We start from the raw sequence: 17,533 nt of genomic DNA on the forward strand, positions 1-17,533 counted from the left end.
TTTTGAAGTTAATGTTTTAGTCCTGAGTACCTTTTTCTCCAGTTCTATAATAGTAATTATACATTTAACTTGAAAAGCTCCTTTCAAGACACCCAAGGATACTGTACAGATAAATCACAGTAAAAGCAACAAGAGACTCGGCAGCATTGAATGACCAGCAACTACAGCACGGCTCCACCCTTGCCGCCCCTTTTCTGCCCTCACCGGCCGAGCAGCACCACCCTCACCCTCCATCCCCGCCCCTCCCGCCCTGGTCAGATTCATGGAAACAACAACAACACTTCTTTCAAAATGGCAGCTTTTCTGTTAGTGTTATTTCCATAGAAACCATTTTATGAATAATAATAATACATTTTATTAATATGGCGCCTTTCTGGAAACTCAAGGTCGCCTCACAGTACAAATGTTATGTTTATGTTTGGCAGTGAAAAAACAGGTCTATGTAATTTTGATGGAAAAATATCCAAAAGTAAATTAATGGATTTCCTTGGCTACTGAGTTGCTTTGTTAACCACGCCCACATTCCTTATATGTTCATATTGTATGTTATGTTGTTTTCATTTATTCAATTCTCACAATATTCCAGTAAAAATGTGCGAGCCCCAAGCTAACGCCTACAAACTTTAAAACCAACACTTTTCCCAATAGGCTAAAGGAGCTACGAGTGTATTTTAAATCCCTAGGAGGATTTTAAATTTGTAGCTGGTATTAAAGGTGATTTATTTATTTATTTGGGTGGGCAGGATTCAGGATAGCAGCCTCTTCCTGAGGTCAAAGATCTTTTTATTCTCCCCCAAATTAAACAAAAAATGTAAAAAAAATTGCCAAATTTCTTAACAATCCAGACCTTTGTCACCTCTTACTTTTTCAAAACGTCCAGTTTTGAAAAGTTCTTACTGCAGCTGGTATTAAAGGGGATTTTTTTTACTGTAAAAAAAACATAAAAGTTGAAATAAATGTTTTAAATGATGGTTTGTCTTCATCTGCTCGTCAGATGTGTCTTTATGTCCAGCTCTGATATGTCTTTTACTGTCTCAGTTGATAGATTCCCTGTTTTTGTTGCAAAGACGGTTGATAAAAGCATCAATTTCACAAACAAATGTTTATTTCTCTTATTGTAGAACGGTGGTCATGCCTATCGCCAAGGAGTTTGCCCCAGACATGGTTCTGGTTTCTTCTGGCTTTGACGCAGTGGATGGACATGCCCCACCTCTGGGAGGTTACAAAGTCACATCCAAATGTAAGTGCGCACAGTGATTATTACTGCGGTTTTTCCTAACAAGTTTAACATTTACATATAATTTGGAAGACAAATCAATGTTAAAATGTGTAATTCTATACTTTAAAGTGATTATAGTTTAGAACTAAGGGTAGCTGGATTGCTGTAGCGCTTAAAATAGGACAACTTGGGAGATTAAGTTTATAAATGGATCACATAAAGATAAAAAACTTTTTTAACACTAAAGCGTTTTAAGATATAACATTTCCAATTACCAGAAGAATATTTCAATATTTTATTTAGTCTTAAAAAAGGCAGAACATTTCTTATTTTTAGAAATCAAATTCTGTTAGTTTTATTGGCAGGTAATTGTTTACTCACAACAAAGGAAAAGCATCCTATATTTTAGAAAGTTTTACTTGATTTTTACTTGATGAAGTGGCAATATTTCTAGTGATTGTAGAATGAAAACAAACATCTGCTCGCAATCGAACATTTATGTAAATTCAGCAAACTGAACGCATTCTGTCCCGCACACAGGACATGGAAGGTGTTGATTTTCAGTGTTCCACAGCCAATCAGAATTTAGAACACAGTGCACATCAGCACAAACAAAATCCATGAAACAGAGGAACCACAAAGGGTAAACTGCAATATTGCGATGGAACGCCGCTTCAGTTTTTTGTTGAATCCATACGAGGTCCATCAGTGAAGAAGACAAGCGCTCTTTTCGTTTTTCAGTGTGTGTTGGTTTGTTTGCAGCAAGTTTTTCCTAAAGCGCCCTGCGGATCTCAAACAGATCTGGGGTCAGTGATGTGGTTGGTTTAGATCGTAGTGGGGCTGAATGCATCAGATTCCCCAGATCTGCTGAATGAAACTGAAACCAAAGCTTTGAGAAAAACGATATTTCTTTAAATTTAACCCGGCTTATATTCAAAATAGGGCTTGTTTTTTTGTCTTTCCACGGAGCGCTGCCCATTTTCTTTCCTCCGTCTGACACAATCACTCCTTCATCCCTGTCCTTTTACTTCCACCATCCGTCATTCAAAGGGGAAGAAGCTCAGCAACATTTCTCTTTTTTTAATTTAGTCTCTTCTCCTTTTCCTGTCATTTCCTGTGAATTCAGGCTTCGGCTACCTGACCAGGCAGCTGATGGATCTGGCAGGAGGTCGTCTGGTGCTTGCCTTGGAGGGGGGTCATGACCTCACAGCTATATGCGATGCCTCTGAAGCCTGCATCTCCGCTCTGCTTGGTAATGAGGTGAGACGAAAGCTGAAAAAGCAGGGTTTGAGACGTTCAACTGTCAGAAATTCAAAAGCTGCTGTTTATCATTTGCTTTAGCAGAATCAGAACACAACTGACGAGGATCACTTATTAAACACACACATATTGTTGGCATGGATGCAGCATAAACACCAGCACAACACTATTTGAAATCATTCTGTGCCTTTTAGCAAAGCACATTTTTCTGTAGATTACTGTAAATTCGATGGATGCTGTTCACATTTTAACAGCCAGGAGAAAATGTCCTTTGTGTTTATCTCTGTTCCTCTGACAGCTGCATGGGGTCAAATCAGAATCAGCTTAGAGTGAATGAAAATCCAGATTGTAAATTTGACCCAAAAAAATAGAACTTTGAAATTAAAGAAATTGTACAAAATTTTGGGTGAACATCTTTACTACTGTGCGTCACATCAGGAGAGGGAAAACATTGATGTCCCCACGACCTTCATCACCCGATGTCAATCATGTCCCAGTAGCCAATGGGCGCAAAGCCACACCCCCATGGTAAATTAAGACCGGTACCTAAAAACAAAAAGTCTGAATTGAAACTGTATATGGAGAACTGTAAGCAAAGAGGGAAACAAAAAAAAATAGAAAATACAAAAGAACAGCTGCTGCATAGAAACTTTTTTGTTTTATTTTTTTAGGTCTATTTTGTTCAAGTTTTTGGTATTTCTTCAAAAAAATGTATATATATTTTTCAAATTTAGTTTTTTTTTTGTCGCATGTTATCAAGTCTTTTAAATTAACTGTGTGAACTTTTGAGCTTAGAACTGTTTTGTTTTTTTTAACAAACCTACTATCTGGTTTTTCATTCACTTCAACCTGATTTGACCTCATACAAGTGGGTTTGTTTTTTTTGTTGTTGTCTGGTTGATTGTATGTTCCTGCATTAGATAAAGTCTTTTCTATCTTCCTGAAAGAACTTCAGCTCTTTTTTCTTGTCTGAATTTTTAAAAAGTGGTCACATTCCTAACCTTATTTTGGCAGGAACTCCTCAGAGATAAAATCTCTTTTATGAGAGAGTTCCCGCCTAAAGGTGTCGGCACATTAAAGCATCAAATCTTAAAAAATAAAACAAATTTACAATCAGCTCAAGAATACCATGTACACTCTTTGGTAACACACGCAGAACGCATTGTTTTGAAGAACTCCGATCATCTTCTGATCTATTTTCAAAGCGTTTCCAGTCGTCTTTTAATTATGATTCTGCCATTTTTAGCCCAAATCAAAAAGAAATTTGTAATCTGGGACATAGTTTCTGCAGAGCAGCAGTAGTTTATTAAAAATTACTGAAAGCTTGGAGCAGGGAGCATGTGACCCGGCAAGCAAATTTTTATACGTCACAAAAAAGCTCTTTTTCTAGCAGTATTTTATTCATCTGCTCCCGATTCGCAACAATTTAAATAAATAAATACTCAGAAATGCAATTTTATCTTAATTTTCTATATAAATACCATTCATCATTAGAAATATGACACAAGAACATGTCAAAAACACCATCAGAGTGGGTCTTTATCTGTAGTTGTGCCCAAACTTCAAAAAATAAAAATGAAAATGCTAAAGACAGTAGAAAATGCACATATTTAGACGTCTAGCAGAGTACACTTGAGCGTTCCCGGGGATGCGGTGCTTGAGCTCAAGCTCCTGCTACATCTGGTAAGGTTTCAGGGTTTCAAGGACACCTCAGAGGGGTGGATGCTATCTGGCTGTCACGATGGTGCGCATGACTTTTTAGTTTGAAGGGCGCTCCTGTTACTCCGAACCCCACGCTGCAGCCATCAGATGAAGTGAACCGCGGGCTCTGCGTGTTGTTTTTCGGCGGCCTGCCGGGCACCCCTGCTGGCAGGGGTTTGGAGGAGGTCCCTGAATGGGTGCCACAGAGAGCTGAGAATTTGAAAATAGACATGAGGCGGGGGCTGTCCGTGGCTTCAGCGCCGCAGGGCACCTCTCTCTCCCACGGCTCTGTCACTGATACACATCTGAAAGCGCTTACCCTCACACCTCTTCCAGCAGGGTCAGCCTGGGTCTGGGGATCAGATAATAAAGGGAAATGGAGCACGCATTTGAAGTCGGAGGGGAGGAAACTATTGTTATTAAGCAGCTGTTCAGTGGGGTATCTGTGCGTCTTCAAAGTCTGAAAACGTTTGGAATTATTTATGTGAGTCTGAGACTATTTCTTTTAGCTCTGCAATATTTCTGATATTAGGAGGACTAAAGCTGGAATTAGAAGGGAAGATGGATCTCTTTAACGTGGGGAACAATTCAGAAAATCTCTATAACCTGAGACAAATGTTGTCGGACCACAGATGAGTATCGGATGATTAGGACATTGAAAGCTGATGTCACCTCAAAAACTGTAAAACGTCTCATCAGATCAGAATGACGATAAAAAATAGGTTTATAGATGTTGGTATTTGCTGAAAGTTTCAACAGACGCTCACACAGCCTCTGCAACACGCGGGCCAGCAACCACTTCCAATGAGAAGTATATGGAAACGCGCGAATATGCACGTGTCTGGCTTCCACGGTCAAAGTATCTACGATTGTTTTTGGGCTTCACGTGCAAAACGTGTGGCAATTGAACGCCTGTTCACAGTAAACCAGCTCAAACTTTGACCAAACAGGGACTCAGATTTGATAATGATATATGGATGTCCTTTTAATTCACAGAAGGGCCACGCGCTTAAAAATTGATCCCGGAGGAGAAATTAATCATTGTGTCAGACCGGAATTATATGACACCAAGTCTTTCATATAACAGAATCGAGCTGTGAAAAACCTAGAGTTAAATTTGCAAACTTTGACGACATTTCGCACCAAGCCTCTTCCCAACTGCAGGTGGCGCACATGCGCTCGTAAACAGTAGAAAAAGATGAAGAAGATAAACGTGCAATCTTGAGCATGTGTATGGACAAGCTACAAAAGGTTCTGTTTACGTGACACTAAAAAAATATAATGTCCACTTTTCATGAGATTTTCCTAAAGAATATATTTAGATTGAGCGGGGTTGACCACAGCTGGATTAGCTGCTCAGCTGTTTATGCTGCTTCAAACTGCCTGAGGCTTTGTGTCGTCTGGAATCCGATTCCAGTAAGTTACCATAGCAGAAGTCCAACTTTAGTCCTAACAGTCACCTAAAATAAATCGTGTAGCGTGGGCTGAATATCTGTAGTGCCAAGTTAGACTGACAGCTCAGCTCTGATGTTGCACATCAGAGGAAAATTTTAAAAGCTCTTTCTGTGTTCATCTGCAGGTTCTTTAATGTTCAAATTTATGAATTTATTGCACTATTACTATTATTCAAATGTTTTTCCTCAAAGGCATTATTTGCATGTTTTTTTCATTCTTTTAATAAGGCCAAATAACAAATCTTATTTAAAAAGCAAATTACAGTTAAATTAAAGTATGTATCTCGTAATGCTTTGCATTATTTGCAAAATCAAAATTTTTAATGGGAACAGCAGAAAAAAACAAAAGTGACTTTTTGGGGAAGTTTTTAAAAAGTAGTACTTGTTGGATGACAATTTAACATGTTTTAGGTTAGTATCAGATGGTCAAACATGGACATTAGTAAACTACAGTTATTGTGGGTTACTCCTAGTTTTATTTCTGTACCTTTATACACAAAAACACTAACTTCCAGCCAACTTGGAAGACTTTTTACAACATTTATAAAGGACTATTCTGTACTTTTTACTTGTTTGTGATCTAGACGGATTTCCAGTTCAGACTGTATATGAGAACTAGACTGAGTGAGCGTGACATCACCCACAGAAAATGGTTTACTTCTAGTACCAACTATATGAGGTTAATTCAGTCACCATTGTTTTTGCTCAGTGATGTTTTTACTGATGCCACCATGTTGGAATCAAAAATCGTCTAGAGGCAGCGATTGGTAAGAGTCGGTCTGAATCACCATTTCTATGGCAACCGCTCTCCACAATTAGGGGTGAGCTTGTTTAAAGGGCCAAATCTCTACCAGCGGCCTACACGAAATCTGTCATTTTTACTATGACATATGACCAACAACCTTTACTAAGGGATGATGTTGGTCTATTTTGAATTGGAATAAGTTGCACTATTGAAAAAAATATAATAAAATTTAGGATTAGCACGAAAATGTTTAAATAAAAAACAAAGTAGCAGAGCAAGAATGGTTATTCGGACAAATAAACGTCTCTTGCTGGCTTACAGAACCTCAAACTAACATGAGGGGATGCATCAGAATGAAGTGGAGTAGGGAGACTTTGGTCTGTCCATTTCATTTTCTACGTCACAACTGAGAGCTTTTTTAAATGGCATTTTTTCATCTGCTCCTGATTCATCCCGATTTGAATACAGACATGCACAGAAAATGCAGTTTTAACGTTCTCCATCATCAGAAAAATGTTACAAGGACATGTTTAAAAACACCAAAAAACATTGTTTTTATTGCAGTGGGTCTTTAAGGTTGTGTGGGTGAATGAAGTAAATACATATCAGTACAGACCTTAGGCTGAAGTAGAAAAGTCCTACAAAGTTTTAAAAAGAAAGAAAGATTTCTTATGTCTTGGAATATTTTACTGGAAGTAATGGGTCGAGCTTAAAACCAAAAGGCCTGGCCATATACCATTACATTCACACCCTACCTCTCCTTTACCAATCTTCAAAGTTTGCACAGTCTCGTCAACCTTCCAATCTTTTCCTGGCATCTTCCATACAAACACTTCCCCATCTTACTGCCAAACAAAAAGTCATTTTTTTTCTAAAGTAGGCGTGCTCCTTGGGTATGTCCATCAGCTTTATGGCCTAGGACTCCGTCATCTGAGGCTTCCCAGCAGATGCTGTGCCTGAAAACCCATCCCATGAAGCTCCCACCGCACATTATCATGCTTCAAGCTTTGGGAGATCCAGAGTTCTGGACACTTTTTTTTTAGCACCGTTCACCTTAAAGAAGGTCACTGAGACATAATGTGGCCCTTTCCTATACCATGAAGTTCATGTAAACACCTGAATTCAATGATGAAAATGACCTACTTAGAAAAGACCTTTATATTAACAGTCTCCTGCTGCTGGAACTTTAATTTTTTTTTTTACTGTTTTTCTAGCTGAGCTTTTATTGGCAGACAAAGACAAGCTCTGTCGTCATAATGAGCGTTGAGTTTCTTTGAACACAGTTTTAATGAACTAAGAGATGAAGGAAAATTGCTGTATGGACTTTTTCCTTCCTCCATACTGTGCAGCTCATGAATGTTGCATCTCCATCTGCACTCGTCAACTCTGAACTTTGGACTAATTGATGATTGCCTGCAAACAGATGTTTGCCAAGTTTAAGCGTGATTGTTAGCAATTATTTGATCAGCAACTTGCTAATACGCTAATTGTTTCCAGCTGTCAATGACAGTTATAGAAAGTCGCCTGGCTTCACCTTTGCGCCCCCCATCTCTCCTCTACTACAAATGGAACCTCCAACTTTATCTGGAAGGGTCACTTGCTCTCCCCAACACATGCCATTACGTCGTTCAGTAAGCATAACATAACCAACTGATTTTAGTGGCCACCAACATATTCGGATGGACCAAATGATAAACAATGGGCGCCTTGTGCTTTTACTTTCCTCTCGCTGAAAAAGTGGCATTCCTCCTCTTTCCAGTGTTTTGGTTTGAGCCTCCCTCAGGAATGTTTTTACCGGAGCACATTCCTCGCCCTGAGCTCGTGGCTTTCCGTTCTCGGTCTTTCCTGGTCTTGTCTGGTGCTGTGGACGTCACGTGCCTGAAGGGTGATGCTCTCCAAAAAACCACCACCACAACTCTCCATTCAGGAGATCCAGTTGTCTCCTCAAAAGACGGCAACACATCTCCAACCTGGACTGAGAGGGACCGGTTGAGCTGGGACCGCAAAGTCAAATAAACTAAAATGCCTTAATGGACGACGTCGTAGACAAATGGATGCTTGTGCACGTGAGCTCGCGGTTCTGCATCTGCGTTTGTGTGTTTGCCATACCTGCTGGGTAGGGGCCCCTGGGGTACCATGACAGGAACCATTAAAGTTTATAAGTGTAAGGCCCAGCTGCCAATCAAACTGACAAGCCCCCCCACCCCCACCCCGCCTGCCCGCGTTCAGCTTTGCTCTGAGGTGAACTCAGCCAAACCCCAGTGAGACCCTGACCTCGCTTTGACGGGTAGCTGAGGCGGGCCGGATTATCGCAGACGATGTTGGTTTGTTGGCGCTGATGCCCAAATCCGGCCCCAGAATATTTAAGATGGGAGGGCTGTTGCTCGGTTTGGGGGGGCTCAGTTATTACATGTTTCTTTTGGTATTTTTCAATGCATTAAATTAAACTCTCACAACAGAAACTCAAGCTTTCCATAAAAAAACTAAAAAGTCAAATTCCCAAAACATCACTGAGATCTTATCAAGTTGTGCTGAACTGTCTACGTGGTAAACCGTACGCTGCATCACTTAAACCAAAATTCTGTTTGGGCACCATGAACTACAGAAACTGTATTTATTGCCATTGCACTGGATAATTTTCAAGGCGCACTTGCTTGGGCTCATCAACTCCAAGTTCAGAAGTTCCTCCGGTCCTGACAAGTGAATCTGAGTGCTGCTGCCACCGTGCAGCAATGGACACTCCAAACGGCAGGGTAGAAAGGCGGAGCTTATATGCTTGTTGCTACGTTGCTCGGCTGCACTTACCTCGCTGATGCCGAAGTAGTTTCATTACTCTGTGCTCTTTCTTTGCCAGACCTAGGCTGAAACAGAGTCGTTACAGTAGCGCCTGTCCTGGGGGGGGGGCTGCTGATACCTAAATCAGGAAGTCCTCCGATTTACCTGAAAGTGATCATTGTAAACTCTGAGATTTTTGGATGGAACTGATGAAGAATTCTCAGCCTTGTGATTTAACAACTAAAATGATGCCTTTTTATTTTTAAGCATTTTGGTTTCTGTCATTTATTTTCCCCATTTTTTTTTTGTATCTTGAAAATGGGACGCATGGCCTTCAGAAATGTAGAGGGTTGTGTGTCAACAACTTACTCTGGGGGTCTTAACATCATCGTCATCTGTACTGTCTGTTGAAATGTTTTAGTTTAATGAAAATCTGGGTATTTCTGTCAATATGGATAATTAATTAGGCCCCTAAATTGCCAAAGCCATACAATGTTTTTTGTGGATTTTTGACCCACTATTTGATGCCAACTTTACGTATCAATGCCTCTCGGTCCGATACTTTAAGGATTATGTGGCCTGTCGTGCCACAGTAGGATTAAAGTATCCTTCTTCCCAGACTGCCTTGTTTCCTCCATCCCATTCACCCCTCCCACACAATATTTATTTTAATTAAAAGAAAGATTTCAGTCTTGACCATGAGAAACCAACCAACAATGACTTTTTTTCCTTTTCTCTCTGGCATCTTGCTCTCAAATCTCAGGCCAAAGCCTCTTTTTTTCACCGTTTCTCCGTCTTTACATGCTTTTCAGTTGGTGTATTATTACACTGAGGTTATGACAGAGCAGAGAGGGACACGTGTTGTTTGAGGCTGAATGTGGAGCTGATTGAGGCTTTTTTTTCTCTTTTTTTTTTTGACAAAGCAGGGTTAGAAAGTGTCGTTCCAACAGCCAGCCAAGAGGGGAAATTGAATCATTCCGAGTTGGGAAGGCACTTTAGGGAAAAGCTGTGTTTTCTTCTGAGTTGTGGTTTGGAGAGTGTTGAGCATTGTGCTGTGTGTGTGTGTGTGTGTGAGCATGGCAGGTCCCAGGAGTTAGCATCAGTTTACATTAGGATGTGTCCGAAGAGTGGGAACAAAGGACACATTGTAATTTGTGTCTAAGAGTAAAAGCTGTGGGTGGAGGCGAGCATCTGCAGGCTTGTGTGTGTTTTTTTTATTGTGTCAGCAGGTCTACATTGTTCCCGACCTCTTGGACTGACTCAACAGTGGGTTGTGGTCCACATTTTAAAAGTGAGCCTTTAAACCTGCAGGGACTTTCATGAGGTCAAACGAGGTTTTGGAGCAACGTCTCTGAAGCACCTGTCACTTCCATTCATAGAAACACTTATGCAGCCGTGGACTTTCTGAAAAAGGACCTTTGAGGCGTTTCGCTGAAGTTCCCGGCCGGCTCAGCAGGGTTCACACCTGTGCCGGGTTGCAGCGGTTACATTTCTGCCCACAGCTGCCAGGAGACGCGGCTCATGTGAAGGTGTGGTGGCATTAACCAAGCTTGTTTCTGTTCCTTCCAGTTGGAGCCCATTCCTGAAGAGGTGCTTCAGCAGAGACCAAACGCCAACGCCGTCAGCTCTCTAGAGAAAGTGATGGAAACCCACAGTGAGTGCACGCCTCACCTGCAGCAGATGCACCACCCGACACCCGAGACATTTTTTATCTGCCATTGTCATGCTACGCTTTGGTGTCTCGTTTTACTTACCCAATAAACCAGATGGGTTCTATCCTAAAACCACTGCACACAGCTGGTCTATATTAAGCCATGGATTGGATAGAAACATGATTAAAAAAAAACACTTTGACTTTTAGTTAAAGCTATTTTACTTCAACTACTGTTTAATATTTAACAAAACGTGTCATTTGTATAAGAAAAGTATGATATTTTGACCCAATTACACCTTGACAGGCTAATCTTTCAGGTGTAGATGGAAATGAGAAGAACTGTCGATGATTGATAAGAGAGCCGCTGTATTTTCTCCTACAGGTAAATACTGGCGCTCCCTGCAGCGCTCTGCCTCCACCCTCTGCTGTTCCTTAAGTGAAGCCCTGCAGCATGACGTCGAAGAAGCTGAAACCGTCTCAGCCATGGCCTCACTGTCTGTGGCCAACAAGCACATTGGAAAGAGGTCTGTGTTTTTTCTTCCTGGCTGATCCAAGTAAAGTAAAAGTTTAAACTTTTTGCCGTATACAGTAAACCCTTGTTTTTCGCGGGGGTTACGTTCCAAAAAGAACCCGTGATAGGCAAAATCCGTGAAGTACAAACCTTTGATTTTTCTCACAATTATTATACAATTAAATACTCTATTATGCATTGAAAAGAAAGAACAAACCATTTTACAGGCTCAAGCATTTGTTTCACAAATAAAAGCACTTTAGAAACTTTTTTTTCAACAAATAACTTCTGTACTGTCAACTAATAATGTGAATCATCAATGTGAACAGAAGGCTTCAAGAAGGCTCCGGTGGGCGGAGATTAGCCCCGCCCACCACGATCCGAGTAATTGGATAAAAAGGGAGAAAATTTTAAAAACAATTATGAAAGAAAACCCAAAGTCCATTGGTACAAATAGTGACTCAGGTGTATTTCACTGCTCTTCAGACTGAGCCGCTGCATCCTGACTCCGCTCTGCAGTGTTTTCTCCTTTTGAAGCCTGTGGTGCAGCTGTGTTTTGTTTGGAAGAAGAACATAGTGATTGGCAGTTGTTGTCGCTCTTTTTCTATGGGTTTTAGAAAAACTCGAAATTGCAAGAGAATTTGCACGTACGTAATGTTAATTTGGCAAGCTGTTTTACGTACCTGTACATATTAAACGGCAACGTTATTGACGCACAGGTAGAGAAGAAGCGGAGTGACGTTTTAGCCAATCAGAATGCAGAACACAATGCACCATGCAAATCCGTGAAGTAGCGAAACCGTGAAAAGTAAACCGCGTTATAGTGAGGGATCACTGTACATGTATTTGCTGACGTTTGGTGATAGAGAGAGAGAAAGATAGAGAAATAGATAAAAGTGGTCCCCAACTTTTTTCCGGCAACAGACTGGCTTCATGCCAGACCATCGGACGCAACTGCTTTAAATTTTAAAACTTGATAGACGTGCAACAAAAATGAGTCGGATGTGATGGAGAGTAGCCAGTAGTTTTTCAAAAATAAAACTTCCTTCAGAATTAGATTGTAAATAAAACAGAAAAAATAGAGGTCATTTTTTCTTATTTCCAGAGGCCTGGTACCAACTGTTCCATGGACCGGTACCAGTCCACAGGAGGGGGATGCCAGAAACTTCCCAAAGCCAATAATGCCACTAAAAGAATCACAAAAACAACAGCTAGCCTTTCAGAAAACACTATAAATTAAAAAGGTGTTTGAATAGATGGATTTGTTTGTCTGCTTTTCCACTGGTTTATTAAGAAGGAACCAAAGTTCTGCTCCAGCGACAGAAAAGAATAGAATAAATTCAAAAAACAGTCTAGCGTCAAAGCTCTCTTTTCTTTTATTTGTTTATTACACATAATCTTTTTAAGATGCACTTTTGAAAGAAAGGTTATTTCTTGTTTTTCCCAGAGCTGAAGAGGAGCCTATGGAAGAGGAAGCTGCAATGTAAGAAGAAGAAAGGACCTCGCCATCATTTTGACTCTTTATCCAGTCTGTCTGCTTGTAAAGTATCTCCTCCTGCACGCCCGACCACTGCCGTACCAAAACGCCATTCGCCTGTGGGAGGGGAACCGGCAAACATTTGCTCAAAGGAAGGTGAGGGTTGGCAGCAGTGCAGAGGCCAGTTTCTGCCGGGTGTGCTGTTTGGATGCAGGTTTCAACTGCCTGCTGGTGTCCCCCACCCTGCAGATTTGAACTCAACTTCACATTTTCATCAAGACCACTACAGCTCTGATGACTCTGCACTAACTGTGTGTTCCTCCTCTTTTACGAAATCCCAATAAAAAGATTTAAAAACATTTTTACCGAGATCACTGAAAAAGCTCAGCAGGTTTCTTAGACTGAGCAGCTGTGCCTTTCGTTTCAAATTCAGCCCTGATGGATTTTCACTTCAGCTCGACTTTGCCTTAATAGCAGATTTTGGATCCCTCAGGCTTTTTTTTTCCTTCTTCTAAATATCGGGCCTGAAAGTTATTGGCAAACAAGCAGGAGAACTTTGACACGTTTACCTGGAACAGGCAGGCAGTACCACCCTCCATCTTTGAGACCCTCCTGGTTTTCAGCTCTGAGGAGGTTCTCAGGCCTCTGTTGAAGATTTAAAGGAAGGAGTTATTTGTCTGAAGCTGTGGACTTCCTCATCCTTTATGAAAAGAGGAGTTCAGCGGCACGCACTAGACTAGAGCAGCCTTTGGATGGAGGACTCTCCTTCACCAGTGGGACCGTAAAGCAGCCAAAGCAGAGCAGGTGATCATCTTCGTCGTCCAACCACTTCCACATCTGCAGCGACACTTCCGTCAGTCAAGAATCCGTGGACTTTTTTTTTTACAGATTATTAAAGGATGTGATTAATTAATTAAACAATCTCTTATGGGCCAGTTTGTTCATGTGTCACCATGGTAATGAGGACCAGGGATTTTCCAGATGAGGGTTGTACTGGGGATGCCGTTGATGATGATGATGATGATGATGATGATGATGATGATGATGTCAGAGCTGGTTTAACATCTTGCGGGTGTTGTTGAGGACATCTGCTCCCCAAATGTCAGGTGCTGCTGTTCAGCAGGCAGGTGTGCGTCTGCAGTTTACACTACAGTAAGACTCTGTTCATATATACTCGCAGAATTTGTACATTTAAACCAGACAGATGAGTTTTATCGTCTCTTTTACACTTTTGAAATGAGATGACATTTTGAAAGGATTCACTTTAAAAGAGACGGCATCTTTAAAACGTTGTTTTATTTATACGTATCGATATAAACCGTGACTGCAGTAGCTGTAGGTTCCTGGTTATTGTGTGTGTGTGTGGGGGGGGGGGGGGGGGTAGCTGCCATCTAGAAACCTCCAGCCTCTGTTGTGACGTTATTTTTACAGTCATCAGGAATTGTGGTGTTTACTGCTGTGACACAGAGGACCGCCCCCTCGCGTCTCTTGGCTCCTCCCAATTGTTTCCACTGACTTTATTTTTTTTTGGTAGCGTCTGCTCCGCACCTCGTTCGACTTGTTCAAAGGCTGACAAACTTCAACAGCATTTCCCTTAAGCTGTTGACGTGTTTTATTCTTTGTAAAATAATAATAATAATGATGGGCACTTGTTTATTTGCTGTCTGTTTATAGTAGATTTTTATGTACAGGAAATGCGTATATTATATACTTTTGACCTCGTTTTGAAGTCACCATAAAGATGTGTGCTTTCTGTGAGTGGGGTGTGGAGTGGACCCTTTTGAGGACGGGGTGTTACTGAAGGCGCCGTTTGCTGTCTGGGGTTGCAGTTAAACTGTGGAGCGGCATTTCTCTGATTTTATATGCTTTGATTTTGACATTAGTACCATGACACTGTTACAGGAGGGGTGCAGTCAGCCTCACACACCTGAATCCTGCACCACTCTGTACTTTCTGATCTTGGAGCTGTTATTGTTTCAAAAAAAAAAAGAAGTGTCAGCATTTCAGGATTTTTTTTTTTTTTTTTAGCAGTTTGTGAGACTCGAGATGTTTCAGTTTTTTAAATTCTTGGTCTGAATGAATCTGGAAAACTGGTTTTAACTGAGAGAAATCTCTCATTTGGACTGGAAAGCAGATTCCTTTTTTTTTGTGTTTGCATGCACTGTTCCTCTCCTGCAGCGTTGCAGGTCGGAGGCTTCAGGTTTTCCTGGTGTTCAGATGACTTTTTCCTGCTTTGAAAACAACCCCGGCTTTGTCTGCACCCCATCATTTCAGCCTTATTCAGTCTTGGGAAAGACCAAAACTCTGCCATTCATGAACGTTTGTCAGTCCCGGTATGGAAAGCGCTGAAAGCTCCTGGTTTGTTGAAAATAGATGGATTGAAGAAGGGAAACAGCGACTGAAGGATTGATAAAGACGGCTTTACCTGGACTACTTTAAAGAAAAGGTTCAAATACCAGTATATCATCGTAGATTCTGAGTTTTTTTTTTTTTAAATCAGATTTTACTGAATGTATTTGGGTCCTAACTGCAGAAATGTGTGATCTTTACATCCTAAAATCGTGAGTCCTTAATCCAGGTTATGTAAATAGTGTATCATACACTCAGAAGATGGTATAGATAGCATTTACAGGAAGCCATCACTGTTTTTTCGTCTGTGAGTTTCTCTGTACATTCCTTTTTTTAATGAGACACATTTACAGACATCTTCTCTATTTGTAACTCGACACGTTTTCATTGTATATCAAATATTAACGAGTTTTTTGAAGTTTGAGGACACAAGGATGCACACGCTGTTACACACCGACGGATCTGCACACTTTCAAACGTCTGAGGATTTCCCGGAGCTTTTAATGCAGCAGTGCCAGTCATGGTTTTCCTCATGCTTAATGCTTTTTGGTTTCACAGACGAAGCCAAAACTACCGCCGTCTGCCTTCTCCGCCCATTTGTCTGTGTCCAGCTACAAAAGAAAACACAAAGGCACATTCCAGTTTTTGGACATTTTTTCTTTACAAGGAGGCAGAGCTGCTTAGTTTGAACTAAAAGCTGAACGCTGTAGGTCTGGTCTGACTTCACTCCATTCCTGTTCCCCTCTGCATGATCTGTGTCCGCATGCAAGCCCCACCTGTCTGTCTGTCTGTCTGTCCCCATCACACTCAGAATGTGGGATCGTGCACTGAAGGACATTAGTACTTTCACTGTTTCCGAGCTGTTTTTTTTTTTTTTCACTTCTTGTGTGGAGGCTGGAGGCTCTCCACGTCCTACTTTTTGACCTGCAGCCCTCAGACTCCTCAAACCTGGAGGACACGAGCGGAAAATGTTTTTGAAGAATCAGCTGTCGCAGGTGGCAGACTCAGACGTGTTACCCTAGATTGTTTCAGCGGGAAGCGCAGCAGCATGAAGAGGGCATTTGTTTTCATTCCAGGCGGGATGTGACTTTGATGGAATTTTTTTGGAAAGACGTTTCTGCTTCTCCGTCACATCTGGACTGTGTAAAGGGCTCCACCCAGATGCCTGGACTTTGTTACGGTCCTCCGTTCCAGTTAATAGACCAGTTATCTCTATGACCACTGTGGTTACAGAAACAAACAGTCGTAGGTTTATATGCGTGGAAATGCATATTCCTTTATTATGTTTTGACTTGTTTGTCCATTGTTATTGAACTGATCCATTTTTCTCTGGAAACCTTTGCTCTACATGTTTGTTTGACATGTATAATATAAAGTATTGTTTTGGAACTCTTCTGTGCCGTCTGCTTTTTGGTTATTGGGAAAATGAAGATGAGTGTCTGTTGAAATGCAAAAACATAGCTTCGCAAATGCCATAATCACTGCATGTCCAATCCCTTTCTATTCTTCTACAAGTCCTTAAATTCTAAACTCAAGAACAATTCAACCATTTTCTCCTTTTGTTTCAGTTTATAAAATAAAGATGGGCCAACCTCTGGCATGGACTGTATGTGAGAACTGGACCGAGTGAGTGTGACGTCCCCTCAAGAAAATGGCTTACTACTGGCCCAAAGACAAATTTCTGGAGGCCAATTTAGAGAAAAATGTTTAGTTATTCACTTTTTTTTAACCCTAGATCACGTTCGCCGTAAAAAGTTACACCAACACTTTTGACGGGTAATTTTTTATCCGTTATAATATACCCAACAAAACGTACTTGTCAGAACAAATAGTTAAATAAATGAGAGGGGTTTTCTTTTATTGTCAACTGGGATGTGTCTAATAAAATGAAAAAGAAAATTTGAGAACAAAAAATGCCTAAAAAATAATAAAATGTTACTAGAAACTTGGTCTTTGGTCCACCCATTGCTGGGACATGTGAGACTTCCCTGGTGAAGCCACAGACTCCTTGACATTTGAAATTCAAGTAAATAGTTTTGCTTGGGTGAAAATCCCCCGGCGATAGTGCTCTAGGGTTAAAACAAGAATGAAGTTAATAAAACAGATGCATTTGTGCATTTTGAAAACATGAAATGTAAATCCATGTTTCTGAGCTCAGAGAATGCTGGCAATTACTTGAAAATTTCAAGGAAGACCTGCTTTCCGAGCTACAGCTGGCAGTAAGAAAATATTCCTGTGGACGATTGCATGAAGCTAAAGCTGTGATAAGCCTCCGGCCTGCACTGGAAGATGATGGTTAGATTTAGTTCGTGCAAACAAGAATGAGGGAGGATACAGCCAACATCAATAAAGCGATGAAAAAGAAAATCCACGAGGCCTTGTGTTTCA

At 40.9% G+C, this 17,533-nt stretch overlaps 1 protein-coding gene across 2 annotated transcripts in view; it reads left to right on the plus strand.

Moving 5' to 3' along the window:
- The window catches only part of hdac4 (histone deacetylase 4), a 137,017-nt gene extending 120,483 nt beyond the window's left edge, over window positions 1-16,534 (plus strand). For both annotated transcript variants that reach the window (XM_011489953.4, XM_078939464.1), the window contains 5 exons: window positions 1,122-1,240; window positions 2,346-2,479; window positions 10,724-10,808; window positions 11,191-11,332; window positions 12,767-16,534. In XM_011489953.4, the coding sequence (XP_011488255.1) occupies window positions 1,122-1,240; window positions 2,346-2,479; window positions 10,724-10,808; window positions 11,191-11,332; window positions 12,767-12,806 (520 nt within the window). In that variant the 3' untranslated portion in view covers window positions 12,807-16,534. The remainder of the gene's footprint in view (window positions 1-1,121; window positions 1,241-2,345; window positions 2,480-10,723; window positions 10,809-11,190; window positions 11,333-12,766) is intronic.
- The last annotated feature ends 999 nt before the right edge of the window (window positions 16,535-17,533 follow it).

This window comes from Oryzias latipes, chromosome 21 (assembly GCF_053564925.1).
Source record: "Oryzias latipes strain Hd-rR chromosome 21, Olatipes_Hd-rR_3.1".
In the NCBI taxonomy this organism is placed as follows: domain Eukaryota; kingdom Metazoa; phylum Chordata; class Actinopteri; order Beloniformes; family Adrianichthyidae; genus Oryzias; species Oryzias latipes.